Source organism: Eublepharis macularius, chromosome 13 (genome assembly GCF_028583425.1).
Source record: "Eublepharis macularius isolate TG4126 chromosome 13, MPM_Emac_v1.0, whole genome shotgun sequence".
Taxonomy (NCBI): domain Eukaryota; kingdom Metazoa; phylum Chordata; class Lepidosauria; order Squamata; family Eublepharidae; genus Eublepharis; species Eublepharis macularius.
This window is the reverse complement of record NC_072802.1, coordinates 70853596-70871792: the sequence shown is the minus strand read 5'-3', so window position 1 is coordinate 70871792 and position 18197 is coordinate 70853596. Positions and strand designations below refer to the sequence as shown.

At 44.0% G+C, this 18197-nt stretch overlaps 1 protein-coding gene across 9 annotated transcripts in view; it reads left to right on the top strand.

The window, feature by feature from the left end:
- Positions 1–18197, top strand: part of ATXN2 (ataxin 2) — a 59638-nt gene that overhangs the window by 38412 nt on the left and 3029 nt on the right. For 2 of the 9 annotated variants that reach the window (XM_054995795.1, XM_054995793.1), the window contains 10 exons: positions 893–963; positions 2240–2544; positions 5367–5430; positions 5620–5772; positions 6730–6796; positions 8799–8983; positions 10139–10271; positions 14100–14153; positions 16533–16678; positions 17799–18026. In XM_054995795.1, the coding sequence (XP_054851770.1) occupies positions 893–963; positions 2240–2544; positions 5367–5430; positions 5620–5772; positions 6730–6796; positions 8799–8983; positions 10139–10271; positions 14100–14153; positions 16533–16678; positions 17799–18026 (1406 nt within the window). Of the gene's footprint in view, positions 1–892; positions 964–2239; positions 2545–5366; positions 5431–5619; positions 5773–6729; positions 6797–8798; positions 8984–10135; positions 10272–14099; positions 14154–16532; positions 16679–17798; positions 18027–18197 lie in introns of all 9 variants that reach the window. The other 7 variants (XM_054995794.1, XM_054995792.1, XM_054995796.1 and 4 more) reach the window with 6 other exon arrangements.

Sequence of the window (18197 nt, the reverse complement as noted above, 5' to 3'; positions counted from 1 at the left end):
AAATTGAATTTTTACCAGTATTCCAATAAATATATATAGAGATACCATGTTACATTGTTTACATTTAAGAAATACTGAAAAGTATTAACACGCTGTCTTTAGCAAGCCCAAAGAACCTTATGTGATACGCTGTGGATGTGGCTATCCACTCATCTAGTACAGCAGAATTTAGCTTTGTTCACTAGAGTCACAGCATTGCTGCCCCTTCCAACTTCACCTATCTGAAGCACCTTTCCAGAGAGCAGTACTATTTCTCAGCATCACACGTTGCTAGATCTAGGGAAGCTCTTCATTTCTCCAAGGACATCAGTTTTTTTACAGTGTTAAATGCCAAGAGTGCAGTAACCTTTCTAAATCAACCTTTCTAAGGCTCTGACATCTGGAAGCTCCTGCCACAAGAGAAGCCAGGCGCACCTTCATATCAGAGTAGGAACCTTTGCTGACTTAGTTGCATTGGATGTATAATTGGAGAAATGCACGCGGGAGGACCACGTCCTCCTAGAGTTCTGTTGGCTCAGCTTGGGGGCCTTTCTGATGCAACTTATTCTGTAGCTATAGACTGGGTAGGGCAAAGAAGCTCAGTATGCTGTATTTATGGCAAGACCTCCTTGTTCCCTGAGGTGATTTTTGCATCACAATCAAAGCAAACTAGGTCAGTTCTTCTGTTGTTGGTTTGTGCTTGGATTAAAATTTCCAGTGAAATCTTGTGTGTCCCCCTCCCCCTCCCCGCCTTGAGTTGTGGCAGTGATCTATATTTGGGGTTCGGGGGGCTTTTGTGTTGGAACCCTGGCTTGTTTTTTTTATTTGGGCATTGCTCATTTTCTCTCCCTCCCTGCCTAAATGTGCTGGCTCGGTGTTAAGTATTCTAAATACAACGTTTGTTATCTGACAGGAGTGTCTCCCGCTGTTTTAGAACATAGAAAACAGATTGATGATTTAAAGAAGTTCAAGAATGACTTTAGGGTAAGTAGCTTTTTCTCTTTGCTGCTGAGGACAGCTGTTGCAGGTCATGTTGCATGCCACGAGTTGGCCCTCTTTTACCTTATATGTATGGGATGTGAATGCATGCCTTACTGGAAGTATAACCCAGCTAAAGAGAAGGACTTTTTATGCCATTTTCATTTTGGGGGAGTGTTGAGTACATACTTTCTCCATGCAGTGAAATCAGTGGGACCACACTGGCTCCTGCACCTTAATAACTGCACAGCTACCAGAAATGTGATTGGGAAAGCGCCTCACCTTTCTCTCATTATATTCTCTTGTGGAGAAACGGCTGCCTGTTGCATAGTTGTCACAATAAGTTGTTACCTTTTCACATCCTGGCACGGCTCTCCTCTCTGTGGCCCTTGGGATGAAAGCTTGCCGTTTCCCTTTGCATGGTTTTAAATTGTGCTGTGCTTTACTTTGCTGCTAGGTTTGGTTGAGTGGTTTTAAAATACTTTCAATGTGCTCCAAATGTTTTATTTAGGCACCTGAAGCATCTAAATGTAACTGAGTCTTGTAAAATTAATCCTGGCAGCTTTAAGGCCATTCCACACAATAAGGCAGCAAAACCAGGTTTGATGCCTGACAAGAAACGACACCTTCCGGGCTCTCTGATGGACGTGCCTCTGCGATACCAGTGTGTTGGTCATTTGTGTCTGGTTTGCGCTTTTTTAGGAGCATGCTTATGGTATATCTCAAAAATAATGTGTGAAGAGTATATTGTCGAAGGCTTTCACGGCCGGAGAACGATGGCTGTTGTGGGTTTTCCGGGCTGTATTGCTGTGGTCTTGGCATTGTAGTTCCTGACGTTTCGCCAGCAGCTGTGGCTGGCATCTTCAGAGGTGTAGCATCTCTGTCTTTTGGTGCTACACCTCTGAAGATGCCAGCCACAGCTGCTGGCGAAACGTCAGGAACTACAATGCCAAGACCACGGCAATACAGCCCGGAAAACCCACAACAGCCAATGTGTGAAGAGGTCTTAATGTTCCAGTACAGCAGGACACTCGTGGGAACCGTTTCGCCCTTAGCAGCTCCTCTAGAGATTAGGTCCAGTTAAAAATAACCATATATTCTTGTGCTTTGCTTTGCGGTAGTAAATGCTTAAGAGCATTCAGACTTTAGCACATATTATTTATTGCAAGATGTAAACTATGGAGATAATGTATAAAACACTGATCATACATTGTGCCTGGTCTCTATCTGTCCTAGGTCAGGAGGTACTTGTTGAAAAGTATAAATCCTTTCTTTTCCCCAGTTACAACCAAGTTCCACTCCAGAAACAGTGGAACAGCTGCTAAGCAAAAACAGAGACAATGAAAAATCCAGAGAAGTACCTAAGGAGAAAACTGACTCAAGCTGCAAAGACTCTGTTACAGATACCAGCAGCAATGCCACCTCAAACAGTGGCAGCAGCAAGGCAAATAGTCCCAGTATTTCACCCACTGGTAGCGCCACAGAGCAGAAGCGAGGGCCAGAAGTGACTTCGCAGGGTGTGCAGACCTCTGGCCCTGGAGCAAAACAAGAGAAGGAGGACAAAGAAGAGAAGAAAGACACCACTGAGTGAGTACTCCTGGTTGTGCAACTCGTATGTGGATTCCTCAACTTCTGGTCGAGTAAACCGCAGTTGAGAAGACCAGAGCAGAGCTATGTGTTGTCTGTTGCGCTCATTATCTGTGATTTATATATTTATAGAATCTGTGGAAAACGTTTTTGTTCATATTTTACTGTTGTCTTTGAAAATGTGCACAGGGCTTTGCAGTGTTGTTAACCTGATGAGAAAGCAGTATTTAGTAGAGAAGTGTTAGCATCTAGCGTCAGTATGCTTAAATCTAGGGAGGGGTGGTACTTTGTTCCCTGCCAGCGTTTCTCATTCTTCAATGTGCTTCTTCAGAGAGAAGTTTTACACTTGCTTTAGAGAGGTCTGTGTTTCAAGACAGAGATGTCCTTTCTCAAAGAGAAGATGATATCCCGTTCACAAACTTGTACAGGTTTCATACTTCCACTGGGGGGAGTTATTGTCTCAGGTTTTATCTTGCTTTCACTGAAGAAGCAAGCTTTGCATGTTCTTTTTCTCTGTCCTTTCTGATTCTATTCTTTATTTGATTTTTATAGTGCTTCTCTTCAATTACGAGCTCAAAGCTGTTCACAACAATTACCGCAGTTAAAATCAATCCAAACCAGAATATATTAGAAAAATCACAATACAACAAGAGCATAGTAGTTTCAGATTCAGATTTATTTGGTCTATGACCAGTACAAATCGAAAGATCAAAAAAAAATTACATTAAGACAAATAAAAGATACATAAGGTCGATCCTGCTACACAGCAGTTGAAATTTATTAAAGTTTAAAATCCTGACAGATTTTGCAAGCGGCTGAAAAGAATTTTGCCCAACTAATAGTAATCTGTTGGTTAACACCCATTAAAAGCTTCTTTGAAATAGCAACATCAGAACAGCCTGGAAAGCTTTTAAGCACTGGGGTGATTATGTTTGAACAAATACCCTGATAAAAGTGGCAGCGGAACAGGACGTGCTCCACTGATTCCACCTCTTCAGGGTCACAAGGACAGATTCTCTCCTTCGCGGGGATGTTTTTATATCTCCCCTCCAAAACTGCAGCATAATACAAATACTTAAAAACTACCCTAGTCCTGTCTGCAAACTATAGATAGTTTGGGGGGATTTGCCTGGTAGTTTTCAATCTTGACTGAGAGCAGCAATTATCTTGAAATGGAGCTTTTCAGTACAAGGCGTGGCTTGGATGCCGTGCTTGTCAGAGAATTGGTTGAATGGCAGCCAGAGCTTTATGCTTCATAACCGGTGTCTGTGGCTTCTCCATAGCAGCAGGTGCACTTGTAATCCCCAGCTGGAATGGGACCCCACCTGCATTTATGGCGCTTTCTCTCTGATGGGCACTTGGAGTACAAGCAACCCGCTAGTCTAAAAAGCATGTGGGAACGGGGATCCACCAGCGAGCACAGCCACTTCCATGCCTCATTGTTTATGGATTGCTTCCAAAATTATGACTGGAGGTAGAGGTTTCAAGGCATATTTTTTTTGGAGTTGAAATTCAAGGTCCTAAAACTCCTTACCAGAAGAGGTAAATAATTAGAATATTTGAAAGAGGCATTAGTTTGAATAAATGATCAGAGAAGGACCATACCTTCTGTGCTCAAGAAGGAAGACTGCAGAATTGTGGTAGGAGAACTACACTGGGTTCCTTTTGTCCTTAGAAAACCTGATTTTTAAGGCAAGAGGACCTGAAAAGCCTCTGGCGTTACATTTTCCAGGTTTTGGAGGCACTTGCCCCCACCCACCCCCCAAGTCCGCTCCAACATGTGGAGGTCATTGAGGTAATGCCACAGATGTTGCTAGCAGGGAGGCTGCATCCCGCCCGCCCACCCCCCGGGAAAAGATGAGTTGCTGAGCTCTAAAGACTAATCAGAGACACTCCTGAACGTGTCTCTCTCTCGCTCCTGGCTGATGCCTCCTTGCCCATTCTTTTCTCCTGAAATCTCAACATTCCCTGGTGGTGTGATCCCTTTCAGTTTGTAAGGCTGAGAGCTCCAAACACTTGGGCTCCTTATCCGTTTCTTTTAAAACAAGCAGTGTAGATGTTAATGTTCTCTGGTCTCTTTTGAAAAGATGAGTTCAAGACTTGGAGTATCAGTCTCAGGGAGTTTGTTCTCCTGCAGGAATCCTGGCACCCCCCCAGAGTGGCAGCTAGCCACGGTGCCATTGCTACCAGTGCTCCACTGGTGGACATTTCTTGGGGTGGCACTTAGGCAACGCTTTCTGCCTTTTTCAGACATTACAAAACAGCACATTCATTTCAACTGAGGCTTAACCACAGAAGGAAAGCACAGGTTGCGTAGGTTGTGTAGTAGAGGAACCACAGCCCAGTCTCCCCTAAGTTGAGAGGGAGAGAGAGAGAGGTGATAACTTACTTTGAGGATTCTTCCTTCTCAGGTGAGGCAGGATATCCAGACTAGACCTGCCTGGGATCCTGCCTTTCTAGGAACATGAGTTCAGGGTGTGTGTTTCTCCTTTGACTAGTTAGAACTGTAGATAACTCTTGTTTCATCCCCCCCCCCCCCCCCCGTGACTTTTTCCAGTTCTGTTAATGTTTTAAAGTTTGGCACTTCTTTCAGTGAGGGTGTGTGTCGGCATCTGTAGTGCTCCCAAAACTATGAGGGCCACCCCACCCCACCCCCCACTGGAAGTTCAAAGCTTTTATAAATCCTGTCTGCAGTAGTAGGTAAGACAAGTTGGCCATCACTCAATGTCCTGAACTGTCCTGGAAGATGAAACCCTCATGGTAAATCCACTGTTCACTTCTAAAGCAATCTCTCATGCTCTGCTTTGTTCTCTATTTTTTAGACAAGTTAGAAAATCCACACTTAATCCTAATGCAAAGGAGTTCAATCCTCGGTCATTTGCTCAGGTGAGTGGAAGAGGCATCCTTTTCTTTTGCTGTTCCAAAGCTGAAGTTCTCCTGATGCTTCTGTTTAGAGATGGCCCTGCATAGTTTGTGTGTCGTGCCTTAACTTGCTAGAGCAATCAATTGCTAAACATGTGTGTGTTGGCCTGTTCAGGGTCTACCTGTAGTTCAGCCATTCCGTTTCAATTGCAGCCCAAGCCTTCTACCACACCGACGTCACCCCGTCCGCAAGCGCAGCCCAGTCCTTCCATGGTGGGTCATCAACAGCCCACTCCAGTGTATACTCAACCCGTTTGTTTTGCACCAAATATGATGTACCCTGTTCCTGTCAGCCCAGGCGTCCAGGTAAAATGCCTAATTATTTTGATACGGCAAACAAATAAATAGAGTAATTGAATAAACACGTTGTACTGATGGAAACTACTCTAGCGTGTGAAGGGCAGAACACTACTGAAGTAGAAATGGCACACCGCAGTTCTTCCATGGTCTTTTTAAGACTTATTGCCGCTGGCAAGGTTAAAAGGAGTGTGAAATAATTACGATCTCAGTGAACTTTGGAATGATCTCCATTTCTTGTTTGGAGCAGATGGGCCAAATATCCGTAGCTGTGGGTGGGTCCTCTGCCAGGCAGTGGGCCTTGGCAGAGACCCAGCCAGGCTGACTGTTAATGCCAGTCATTGCTAGTAGTGCCTGCTTAAGTCTTCAGTCAGTATAAACGGTTAGGAATGTTCATACAGGTCTGTTTGAGTAAGACATTTATTAGTAGTTGTTTTCTTAATGAATATTTTAAGCTTGTTCTCCTCATGCAAGCTGTCTCCATAATCTTGTGCAGTGAGACAACTGACCACCTGCTTTTTGCATTCAGGGAAGCTTGCAAACTGCTAGGATTTGGAGGTAGTGGCATTACGTTAGGATTCTATACTGCCTTAAGCAGCATAGTCATTAACTTCCTTTGAACTGACGGGAAGCTATAGTAGCCAAGGGCACCTGCTATTACAGACTGGTATAGATTCTTCCCCCCATTAGCATCAACTGTTGTTTCTCAGCTTCTTTGACCCTGCAAAGGATTTTGAAGGTGTCCCTCAGGTTCTGCCGAGCATCCACTTAGGGTTGCAGAGCCAGCCCAAGGAAACCAAAGTGACAATTAAAATTGAATGGCAAATTGTAACTGGCCAAGTATGATCCCTGTAGCTGTAGGAACTTGTCTGGCAGTAAATCAGTATGGAACTTTGACATTTGAATGCCGCTGGAGAATGGGAGTATGTGTGCATGCATTTAATGCCCCCGCATCTTCTTTTACAGCCCCTGTATCCAATTCCCATGACCCCCATGCCAGTCAACCAGGCCAAGACTTATAGAGCAGGTAAAGGTGAGAATAATATAGCATTGCATGTTCTTGTACTCAGCTTGAAAATGGAAATGACTTAACTTGTCCTGCATGTGATTTTGGTAAAAGGTTAATAATTTAGATAAGCCGTTCGCTTTTCTTTATAAATATTCATCATTTGTCCTCATGTCCGTGCCCCCTCCTCCTAATTCGTTCTTAGATTTTTAAGCCCTGGGGATGGGCACAGCTGGCTTCCACAAAGGGCCTAGCAACATGACTGCAGTCTCCAGCGCATGGTTCCCTGAACTGGTAGCACTGCATTTGCTAGGTGCTTAATCACTAAGGAGCAGTAGGGATGGGTTAGGGTTGCTTTGGTAGGGACCTTGTGCCTTCATGTTGATGAGACTTTAGACTTATTGCAGGGTTTGTATATTTACAGTCTAAGACTGGAGTAGCTCTACTTAGGAGTTAACTGTTAATTTAGGAGTTAACTTAGGAGTTAACTGTCAGTGTGATGCGGTGGCAAAAAAGGCCAATTCAATCCTGGGTTGTATCAAAGGGGCCATAGCGTCGAAATCACAGGAGGTCATAGCCCCTCTCTATACTGGCTTGGTCAGGCCGCACCTGGAGTATTGTGTGCAGTTCTGGAGGCCTCACTTCAAAAAATATGTGGACAAAATCGAGGAGAGCGACGAGGATGATCAGGGGTCTGGAGACTGAGCCCTACGAGGAAAGGCTGAGGGCTTTGGGAATATTTAGTTTGGAGAAGAGGAGGTTGAGGGGGGACATGATTGCTCTCTTTTAGTATTTGAGAGGCTGTCATTTGGAGGAGGGCAGGGCGCTGTTCCAGTTGGCAGCAGAAGATAGGACTCGAAGCAACGGGCTTAAATTACATGCACAAAGGTACCGGCTGGATATTAGGAAGAACTTTTTCACAGTCAGAGCAGTTCAAAAGTGGACTCAGCTGCCTAGGGAGGTGGTGAGCTCCCCTTCGCTGGCAGTTTTCAAGAAGAGGCTGGATGAATATTTGTCAGAGATGCTTTAGGCTGATCCTGCACTGGGCAGGGGGTTGGACTAGATGGTCTGTATGGCCCCTTCCAACTCTGTGATTCTATGAATGTATTACAAAATTAGTGATTTTGGAAGCTCTTTTAAAATACAGGGCTGTTAAGAGCCACTCTGCGCCCTCAGGCAAAGATTCTTCCCTGGCATCTTTCATCTGGACCTAACCCAAACGTCATATCCAAACATACTGTGCAATTTGCCCGGCTCGCTGAGCCTTCAGGTTGAGTAGGGTCTCCCGACTTCTGTCCCCATATAGACGCCCTTACCCTCTATCCCCTTGCTCTGTTTGTTGTGTGCTCTCAGGAGGGCCCTTAGTTTCAAGTAGACATGTTGGTCCCACAGCATAAAAGGCCATAAAGCGGATAACGAAATGTAACACGATCTTACATTTTAAAGTTAATCCTTCAGTGTTATTTGCATTGTTGTTTGTTTTGTAATCTAAATGAGCAATAAGACTAAAAATGTTTTTAATTAGGCATTTTCATAGGACCAGGTAATTTTACAACAAATCTTTTGTGTGTAGTCTTCAGTATGTGGTTTTTTTGTTTACCTGCACACATTATTGTAAATCTGTCAGAATTGAGTGCTCTTTTAATACAGGAGCTTAACCAAGGACTGAGATTTTCCTACGAAGTTTTAATGGGAGAGGGGACAGTTCCTCTTGTTCTGCAGATGACTGAACCACAGTTCTTCCCCAGTTCTAGCATGAGCAGTGAAAGCTTTAGTAAGAAAGTGGTTGCATCAGTGCAGTATCAAAGTGTTCTGAGCTGGGCTAGTTCTCCTTGAGCGGTTGCCTTTCTTGTGCAATAGCTTCAAAGCCAGCCTGTGTGATTGGCTTCTTGGATGTCAAAGGCCATCTCCCTTTCAGCTAAAATGAGAGGTCTGGGCTGTGTTTAACATATTGGTGGAGTATAAACATCTCTCTCTCTCTTTGGGGAAAGGTGCTTTCATTACGGTGCCCTCTTTCCTTTGCTTGCAGTATCAAATATGCCTCAGCAGCGGCAAGACCAGCACCATCAGAACGCCATGATGCACCCTGCCTCTGCTGCTGGCGCTCCCATTGTAGCTACGCCGCCGGCTTACTCAACACAGTATGTCGCCTACAGCCCCCAGCAGTTCCCTAACCAGCCTCTTGTCCAGCACGTGCCACATTATCAGTCTCAGGTACGCCTTGCGCCTCTTCAGCTGTGCTCTTTGTGCCTCATTCTGCCTTGCCCGTGGGAATCTCACCTTGCATGTGGCCACGCTGATTGCTCTGGGAGAAAACTTATGCCATGTAACGTTTCAGAGAAAGTTTCAAAACACAGGATATCTGTCCCACAAGGTATTGTATTAGGCTTACCAACTGGGGGCCCAAACCTGCCCCTTTTGAGTTGTATCTGAGGAAAGAGAGATGAAGGTCACAGTGGCTGGCAGTCCACCCTGAGGGATTGGTGGAGGGCCTTCTCAAAAACTAGTTTCTAACCAGGGTGTCAGATACATGAAACCTACATTGAACAAACAGGTTTGGGTCCGAGCTGTCCTGCTCATAAAACCAGAGGCAACTGACAGTACTGTGGGTATTGGTGCATCAAAATCAAAAATACTTTGTGTTCTTCCTTCTGAACCATGTCTCAGACCACAGTCTAAATGCACATGCTGCGGCAACTGGACAGAAGCTAATCAGGTCTGGGCCTGGATAATACCTGGATTTGAGATCGCGTGGGACACCACCCTGAGCTCGAGGAAGGAAGCAAGTTAGGATATCGATGTAATAGACCAGTTTGAGAGCTGATGTAATGCAGTGGCTGAAAGACTGAGTTTTTGACTCTCAAAACAGGAATTTTATAGACCTCAGTTTGTTTCCGTTTGAGTGAATATGTTAAAATGAAACTGCAGTGGTTACACATATAGTGCATGGTGGTGCATGAATATGCATGCACTGTTCTTTTGTCACATAAGCAATTTTGTAAACTATCTGAAACTCCCTAAATCACAACTAACTTCAGCTCAGTCTATTTGCTGCCAATATCTGACAATGGGGAACTCTTTGCTTCAGAAGATTAAGTTACCCAGTTGAATAGCACAGCCTCAATATTGTGCTGCCAAGAAGTGGGTGCCCCATAACAGCTTGAAAATCTGTTGCAGAGGTGAATTTTGGCATGGCCGTGAAGCTTTTGTTAAAAATGGGCAACACCAAAGCAAATAAATATCTAAAAGGCTTGTGGCCTAGCTTTTGAGCATATTTTCCAAGAAACTTACTAATTTGGACAAAGGCTCCATTTCTCTGTGAGGAATACTGATAATTTATGTCTTTCTCACTCTTTTTTTTCCCAGCAGCATCCCCACGTTTATAGCCCCGTAATACAGGGCAATGCTCGGATGATGGCACCACCAACGCACCCACAGCCCGGCTTAGTTTCTTCTACAGCTACGCAGTATGGTGCTCATGAGCAGACACACACGATGTATGGTAGGAAGTCCTTTTTGTTTAGCTTGAGTGTTTTAAGATCCTCCCCTTTGTGCTGGGGGCACTTTGTGGCTGTGTAAAATTCAAGACAACCTATTAATATGCCATACAGTCACTAGACTCTGTAATTAAGGGGAGTTATAAAGTATGAGCTGGTGTAATGTAATGGCTAAGAGAATAAGCTGTGATCTGAAGGTCTCTAAATCTCACTTCTGCTACAAGCCACATGCTCAGCACTTTTGGTTGCAGTACGATGATGCTACCAGCTTATCTTAAAGGGTTGTTGTAAGGATTATAAGATAATATGTATAATGAGCCCGTCTGTTGGGAGAGCGGGGTTTAAATCAAATCAAATAAATCAAATCAAATAAATAACAAATAACATGCTTTGAATGCTGTAAGGGCTACAGAAAATCTTCTTTATGAGCAGCTGGTATAGAAATCTGACTCTTCTAGTCCAGGTCCTTCTAGATGTTTATAACGTGGCATATTTAGAACTGTGATTTCTCATGGAGACCCAATTCTCTCTCTCTCGATCATTGCTTGCATAGCACAGAATTTTAACCATTACCTCTAACACAGCACTTCTCAATGGAGACAGTGAGCTTAGCTTGGAGTGCTGGTTCTCTGACCATTTTGTGATGTTGCTGTCTGAACTCCTGACGCTGCTTATCTTTGACAATCTAAATTTGTGCCATAGATTTGGAATAATTCGCCTTGCCTCACACAGATAGCATTGCAAACTTTGGAGCAATACCTAGGCAGCATTCAGTGTGTTGGTTTGTGTCATACGTCTGCTCTCTATAGGCATCAGGCCCTCAGTTAATTCCTTGGCAATGAATTGGGCTGTTTTGTGTTTTTTTCCTCCCGGGGCAGGCTTTCTGCGAGACCTAATTGCTCGTGTTAAAATGTAAGGCAAGATTTAGCTTGAAAATATAACCTAGTGAGTGTTTTGTTTATGGATTACTTTATCTTTTAGGACAAAAATTACTGAAACACCTTCAGTCATTATTCTAGATGTGGTGACCTCTGACAAGACTGTTTGGTTGTTCAGTGAATGCAGTCTGGATGTCCCATAGACTGTCATTTGTACTGGCTTACATCATGTAATATGCTCTGATCTCAGTGAGAAAGGCAGACTATAAATAACATAAATAACTATCTTGTAGGTAGCTTCCTTGATGGGACTGCAAACATTGCTTATGTTATACTAGGACATAGATCCAGAGGAGTTAGCAGTGTGAGTCTGTAGTTGCAAAACAGTAAAGAGTCCAGTAGCACCTTTAAGACTAACCAACTTTATTGAGGCATAAGCTTTTGAGAACCACAGCTCTCTTTGTCAGATGCATCGTCAGGCATTACTATGCTGTTTTGCCCTCTTCTGTTGGAACATTGCTATTTAGAAGGCATGATGACAGAGAGAGAGAATAAGCATGCAAGTAAGCCATGTTGTCATTGAACTGTTAAAGGATAGGCGTATCTATCAGGAATACCGTGTGTATCCATAGGTAGGTAGCTATGAAATCTCCAGAGGGGGCCCCTGTACTTGCTTGGCGCTTCAGTGCTGTGCAAAACTTAACTATATGAAACATCCTTCCTCCCTCAGTGTTGTTTGTATCCTGCCTGTCTGTACATCCAAGCAGTTTATTAAAAGCACTTAAACTATATTACAAAATTATACTTAAATTCAGTAATTAAAAACAAAGATACCACTAGTTCTACCACTTTGCAGCTTAATAAAAGAATGACTGAACTGCCTTATGCTGATCCTCAAACTATTTCATAGAAGCTGTTCTCTAGAAACACATTCCAGAATATTGGAAAGATGGAATGGAATGGTTGCTGTCCAGTTACAGCAGTTAATGCTTTGGAAGGTATATGTACAGCCAAAAGCTGTTCTAAAAACCTTATAGGGTGTCTGATTCTATGTTGATTTTTTTTAACTCAACAATCAGTCTTGATTTTTGTAGCCTGACAGAACTGGATCAATAGTAGTCCTTTGATCAGTTTAGGGGAGGCTGGACTGTTTTCTCTACTACACAATAGGGGTGTGCGCTTTGAATATCCAATCTGGGGAAAATGCCTGAATCGGACCCCATCCATAAGGATTCGGGGGTTCCAAATTGGGACTAAGTGGGGAGGGGGACGGGGGGACTAAGTCGGGAGGGGGGGCTGGGGGACAGCTTCCCCTCTCACTTTGGTATGCTCTGAATCTTTACAGAGCTTATGAAAGCAGTTTAAATACCTGAAGCCAAAGCGGCTTGCTGCTTCAGCTTTCGGGGTATTGCAAATCATTTTCCTGCTTCGGGTAAACCCGAAGCAGGAAAATCAAATTTTTCCCCCTGCACACCCCTACTACATAATCTATCCAATTCTTTCTATATTAGCCTCCGATGAAATGAATGTGCTATTTTATAATGCCTAATAAACTAATATTTTAAAAAAACAAACCAAGGAACATTAACTTCTACTTTGCCTCCTTTAAAGGAAATGGATAAGGAGCCCAACTACTTGGGGCTAACAGCCCTGCAAACGGAAAGGGATTACAACTGGGGGGGGGGACCAAACTAACATCAGGGAATGTTGAGATTTCAGGACAAAAGACTGGATAATGAGGAAGCTGTCAGGAGGAGATACCGATTCTGGAGCCCAGCCCCTCTTTAGAGCTCAATGAGTTAACTTTTCTTATTGGGGGGGGGCCTGCAGCTTTCCTGGACTTGACAGGGGCAAGTGCTTCTCAACCCCCTTATCTTGCTAGTCTACACTATGAGGAAAACAAAACTGACCTACCTTACAGGCTTGCTGTGAAGATGACTGAAATAATACATGTGAACTGTTGTATAGGCTGAACTGTGAGCATATTATTCTGTAAAGGGCATTTCCATTAACTGGCGGCTTTGTTTTTCAACAAGTCACATCAGGCAGTAAAATTAAAAATATTTTGTAATGTACTCATTCTGATTAGCTGTTTGTATAAACATGTAGTTAACATTGGTTGTTGTGGGTTTTCCGGGCTGTATTACCGTGGTCTTGGCATTGTAGTTCCTGACGTTTCGCCAGCAGCTGTGGCTGGCATCTTCAGAGGTGTAGCGCCAAAAGACAGAGATCTCTCAGTGTCACAGTGTCACTGAGAGATCCCTGTCTTTCGGTGCTACACCTCTGAAGATGCCAGCCACAGCTGCTGGCGAAACGTCAGGAACTACAATGCCAAGACCACGGCAGTACAGCCCGGAAAACCCACAACAACCATCGTTCTCCGGCCGTGAAAGCCTTCGACAATACATGTAGTTAACATTCATTGTTAATGGCAGAGCCTTTGTTAAACTTTGAAAGACTCCAAAAGTCTCAGCGCCGCCAAGGAGCGTTCCTGTGCTTGATCCTGGTTCTGCTTCATATGTACTCAGCATTCTCCTGTGTCTGACTCTCTCTAATCTCCTGTGGTTTTCTTTCTGTCCTCAAATCTGGTGTGCTGAACAGAACAATGTTTTGGGGAAAGGGAGCTATGCATATTGAGGAATCCAATTTTCTGGTGGTGTAATCTGTCCCCATCTCCATAAAAAAGAACTGATGCATTGGTCTTCATTGTAAATTAAAATTTTGATTCTTAATCTTTATGCTATACCAAAACACCAGTGGTAGTTGACATTTTTAATGTTGATGAAGACCAGCAGATATCTGAATTCATTTTAAAATCTTTTAACTTGTTCTTAATTGCAAATTGGTTTGTGCATGAAAACAATCATTGACTGTTTAACCTTTCCAGGAGACTGGAAGTGGTGCTCTAATCTCATGGCACACAGCTAATTTCCCTTTCTATTTCCCCAAATTCAGCATGTCCCAAAATACCCTACAGCAAGGAGACAGGCCCTTCTTTCTACTTTGCCAGTGAGTTGGGTTTTTTGTACTAACGTTGATTTGTACAGTAAACTTGAAAGAATCTGTTGGAGGAATAGGCTTGTTGAATGGCTGCTCTTTCACTTTGCATCAAACCAGATTAAACGTTAGAGGAACTTTTTTGTTGACAGGAAAGCGTGCTTCCAATTGTCTGAGAAATACTTACTTCTGTCTTGACCGGCAAAACAAGTAAGATGACCACTGAGTCTGGGTCAGTTCTGATGGGAACGGTAAAATCTGGACTGCGCTGGTCCAAGGATATATAAGATACAAACGTCACCAATTCATCAGAAGAGAAAGCACAACTCTGGCAGGGCAAAGCCTGGGCTTGGAGGGCAGAGGGAGGAAGTCGGTGTGTTAATGCATTGAAAATTTGGCTCCCTGTTGCATTGGCACAGTTGTAATCCTGCTGAATTACTCAGCCACGAGAACGAGAAAGTTTGCTTTGAAAAAGCAAGGGCCGGGGTGATTGAAACTCTTCCTTGAGTTCCACTGTATTATTACGATCTTTTAACTCCCCCAAAGAATTTTATCCCTTGTAGTTTCATATGGGGAGCCATGTTGGTCTGCAGTTGAACAGAATCCGAGTACTCAAGTCTGAAGGGCTCTGACTCTCTGCAGCTCACGGCCTTAAAATCTTGCCAGTCTCTAAGGTGCCCCTGGACTCCAGTCCCGTTTATCGTTTATTCACTTGAACCTGAAGATGTAGTGTCACTCGGAGGACGGTCATTTAGGGAAGGAGAGTTCCCGTTGGCATCCTTTGGGCTTTGCTGATTTTCAGTCTGCAGCAGGAACCCCCAGGATTCGTGTTCAGAGCATTTACAGGGGGTTGGGGTCAGACAGGCTTTGTACAAAGCTGCCCTGGAAATGTAGCGGCCACCTGTTGCGTTTATTTAGAGGGCTGTAATGCAGTCGCAGGGTTTGGTTTGGTGCACTGGAACACCTTCCACAAGTTTATTCTTTTAACAGAACATCCTTTTAAAAATGGACTCCACTGTACTTTTGTAATAATGCATTTTGATAGTTCTCAATGTATTTGCGCTATGAGTGGTTTGCTTGCTGTCATTCAAACAAAGGTCAATATCATTATTGCCATCTTACTGAGGGTGGCAGTATCATGCAGTCATTATGGTTTTCGTTGATTATCACTGGATTCATGTACCTCACCTACGGGCAGAATCTCAACAGATGTTGAATTTGGCAGGCCTCTCCTTCCCCTTCTCCCTTTTCTCTCTTTCTACACTCCCTGCTGCCCTGGTAATTTGGTTTCTTTTTAGGTTATAGGGTTATGGTAAAACTTTCTCAATGTTCTGCTGCTCCTTTTGAAAGCATCTACTTCCGTTGCTGTTTTCTCATTCCTCTTACAGATACATTTTTGTACAATCCCTCCTGTGCCGTATTGCCCAACATAACTGGGCATCCCCCAGTTACTTATTTGCCAGATAGCTGTTGGATGGTGGGGGTAGGGGAGAGGTACAAGGAGACCAGATCGACTTAGTTTGGCTGGGCTTGGACCAAGGATGTACAGCGAGCATCATCACAAAGATGCTTCCCTCACTCCACCCCACGGAGACTCTTCAGGTTAACTGACCTGTGGCGGACAGGAGGTGTTTCCTTTTGGTCGTCGTTGTTTTTCCTCACCCCATTCATCAACTGCAGAACATCGTGATAAAAGATTTTTCTGCAGTTTCTTGATTCTGAAATCCTTCTGCTTGTCCAAGTTCTATTTAGAAGTCACTCTGGTCTGGTAAACACTGACTGCGATGGCCTTGTGCTAATTGTCTCTGCCTGCAAAATAGTTGTACTCTGCTAATTTGATGAGGTCTGTGATTAAAGTTAGACACCAGCAAAAGCTAAGGCCAGAACACACAGATTAAAGTATGTTTGTTCGTTTGTACTGTATGGAGCACACACAAACTGTGTGATTTTTTTTCTAGATAGTTTGGACTTTTATCGCAATAACTTAAGGTCACAGAAGGGAGAAGAGCGGTAGGATATAAAGCTAGGGGGGCTCAATATTTTTCTATTACTGATTTATCTTTATACACCACTCCATATAAATATCTGTGATTCACCAGTGTAGTGCTCCAAGTGTTGGAAGATCCAGGTTCGTATCCTTTCCCAGCCATGAAGCTTTCTAGGTGACCTTGGGCCAGTTGCTCTTCCTCAGCCTAACCTACTTTACAGGGCTGTTGGGAATGAAGAGGCATAATGGTTGATTTAAGAACAGTTTGGCAGTCAGCCAAATTAGATTCTTAGATATGATGTAAGAAACATGCTTTAAAAGGTGATGGAGAGAGATGGGCTGGATGGAGGGGAACTCTGTCCATGCTGGCGCTTAGTTCATTTTGTTTTCTTTTTTCCTCCCAGTTTCTACTGGTTCTCTTGCACAGCAGTATGCTCATCCCAGTGCCACCCTGCACCCACACCCGCCACACCCACAGCCTTCTGCGACACCCACGGGGCAGCAACAGAACCAACATGCAGGGAGCCACCCAGCTCCTAGTCCAGTGCAGGTAAGAGAAAGAACAGGAAATGTGCATGATAGAGAAGGCTGTTAGTGGGCCTGTGTACCACTGGCCTAGTGAATGCTCTGTGGTCTAGCTTTGTGCAGCACATTGGGTTAATTCTGCCTGCCTGTGGTTGTGCATTAGTAGGAAATGGTTCACAATCCATCTCTAACAGGCTCTGCTGTGCTGGTTCAATTGGAAAAGAATTGGCAGCTGGGATTAGTCACCATAGTGGACCTAAGGTTGCTGCAAGTCAGTTGCAAAAGTGTCTTTGGATTTTAACACTTGTATGTACCACCTTTCTAGTTTAAAATTGCTCTTTCCACAGTGCCAAGGATAACATCGAGATAATCTGTGAAGAGATAGGCTCAAAAAATAAAGGGTAGCAGAAGCATTTTTAAACATTCTGAGTTGTTTTTAATTTGTAATTTTAATTGGTGTATTTTACTCTGTTTGGAGCGTGCTTGTTGACTAGTATATTTTGTGTTCTTGCAACCTGGTTGTTGCATTGTTAGTCCCCTTGATTCTTAGGAGGGAGGAAAAAATAGAAAAGCGAGACAGTGATGTTGCCTAGTGGGCTTCCCTGGGGAAGCTGTTCCCTAACTAAGGTGCCACCATAGGGAGGGCCCAACCCAAAGGGGATTGAGCCTCCCTTGCATCTTAAAGGGATGGAAAATGCACATAAGGTTCCTCCTCCGTAATGCTAATTTCTGCATATTTGTGTCAAGCCCATGAAGTGTTTAAACAGCTTCTAGTGAAACGGGTCAGTCCCCTTGTGGTTTCCCAGTGTGAGGCTGCCTTGTACTGCCACATTTGCAACTAGTGGCTGCTGTGTAGGAGAAGGAAATGATGACACAGCACTGAATGTGTAAAACCAGCGATGGTAGGAAAGTGGCAGCACTGTGACAAACACTCACAAGACTTTCAGGGTATAAGTTTTTAAGAGTCAAAGCTCTTTTCTTCAGATACCAAGAAGGGAACTTGAAAGCTTATGCTGTGAACATCTTGTTGGTCTTTAAGGTGCTACTGAACTCAAATCTTGTTGTTCTCCTGCAGACCAGCATGATACTGTGACAAATACTGTAAAGGTGGTACTGTGTTTAAGTCCGTTTCTTTCTCTCTGCAGCCACATCAACACCAGGCTGCTCAGGCCCTCCACTTAACGAATGCACAGCAGCAGTCGGCAATCTATCACACTGGTCTTGCGCCAACTCCTCCTTCCATGACCCCAGGCTCAAACGCACAGTCTCCGCAGAGCAGCTTCCCAACAGCCCAGCAGACCGTCTTTGCCATCCACCCTTCCCATGTACAGCCTGCCTACACCAACCCACCACACATGGCCCACGTCCCCCAGGTAACAAGAAGTCTCTTGTGTGACCTTGCCCAGAAGAGTTTGCTAGTGTTGGGGAGGCTGCTGTTGTGGAATTAATTTCTCTTGGGGTCTGTGATCCCAGATTGTTCTGATCTGGGGAAACCTGTGGTGGCTAAAAGTAGTGTCTAGTTTTAGGGGAGCAGGTGGTCGCTC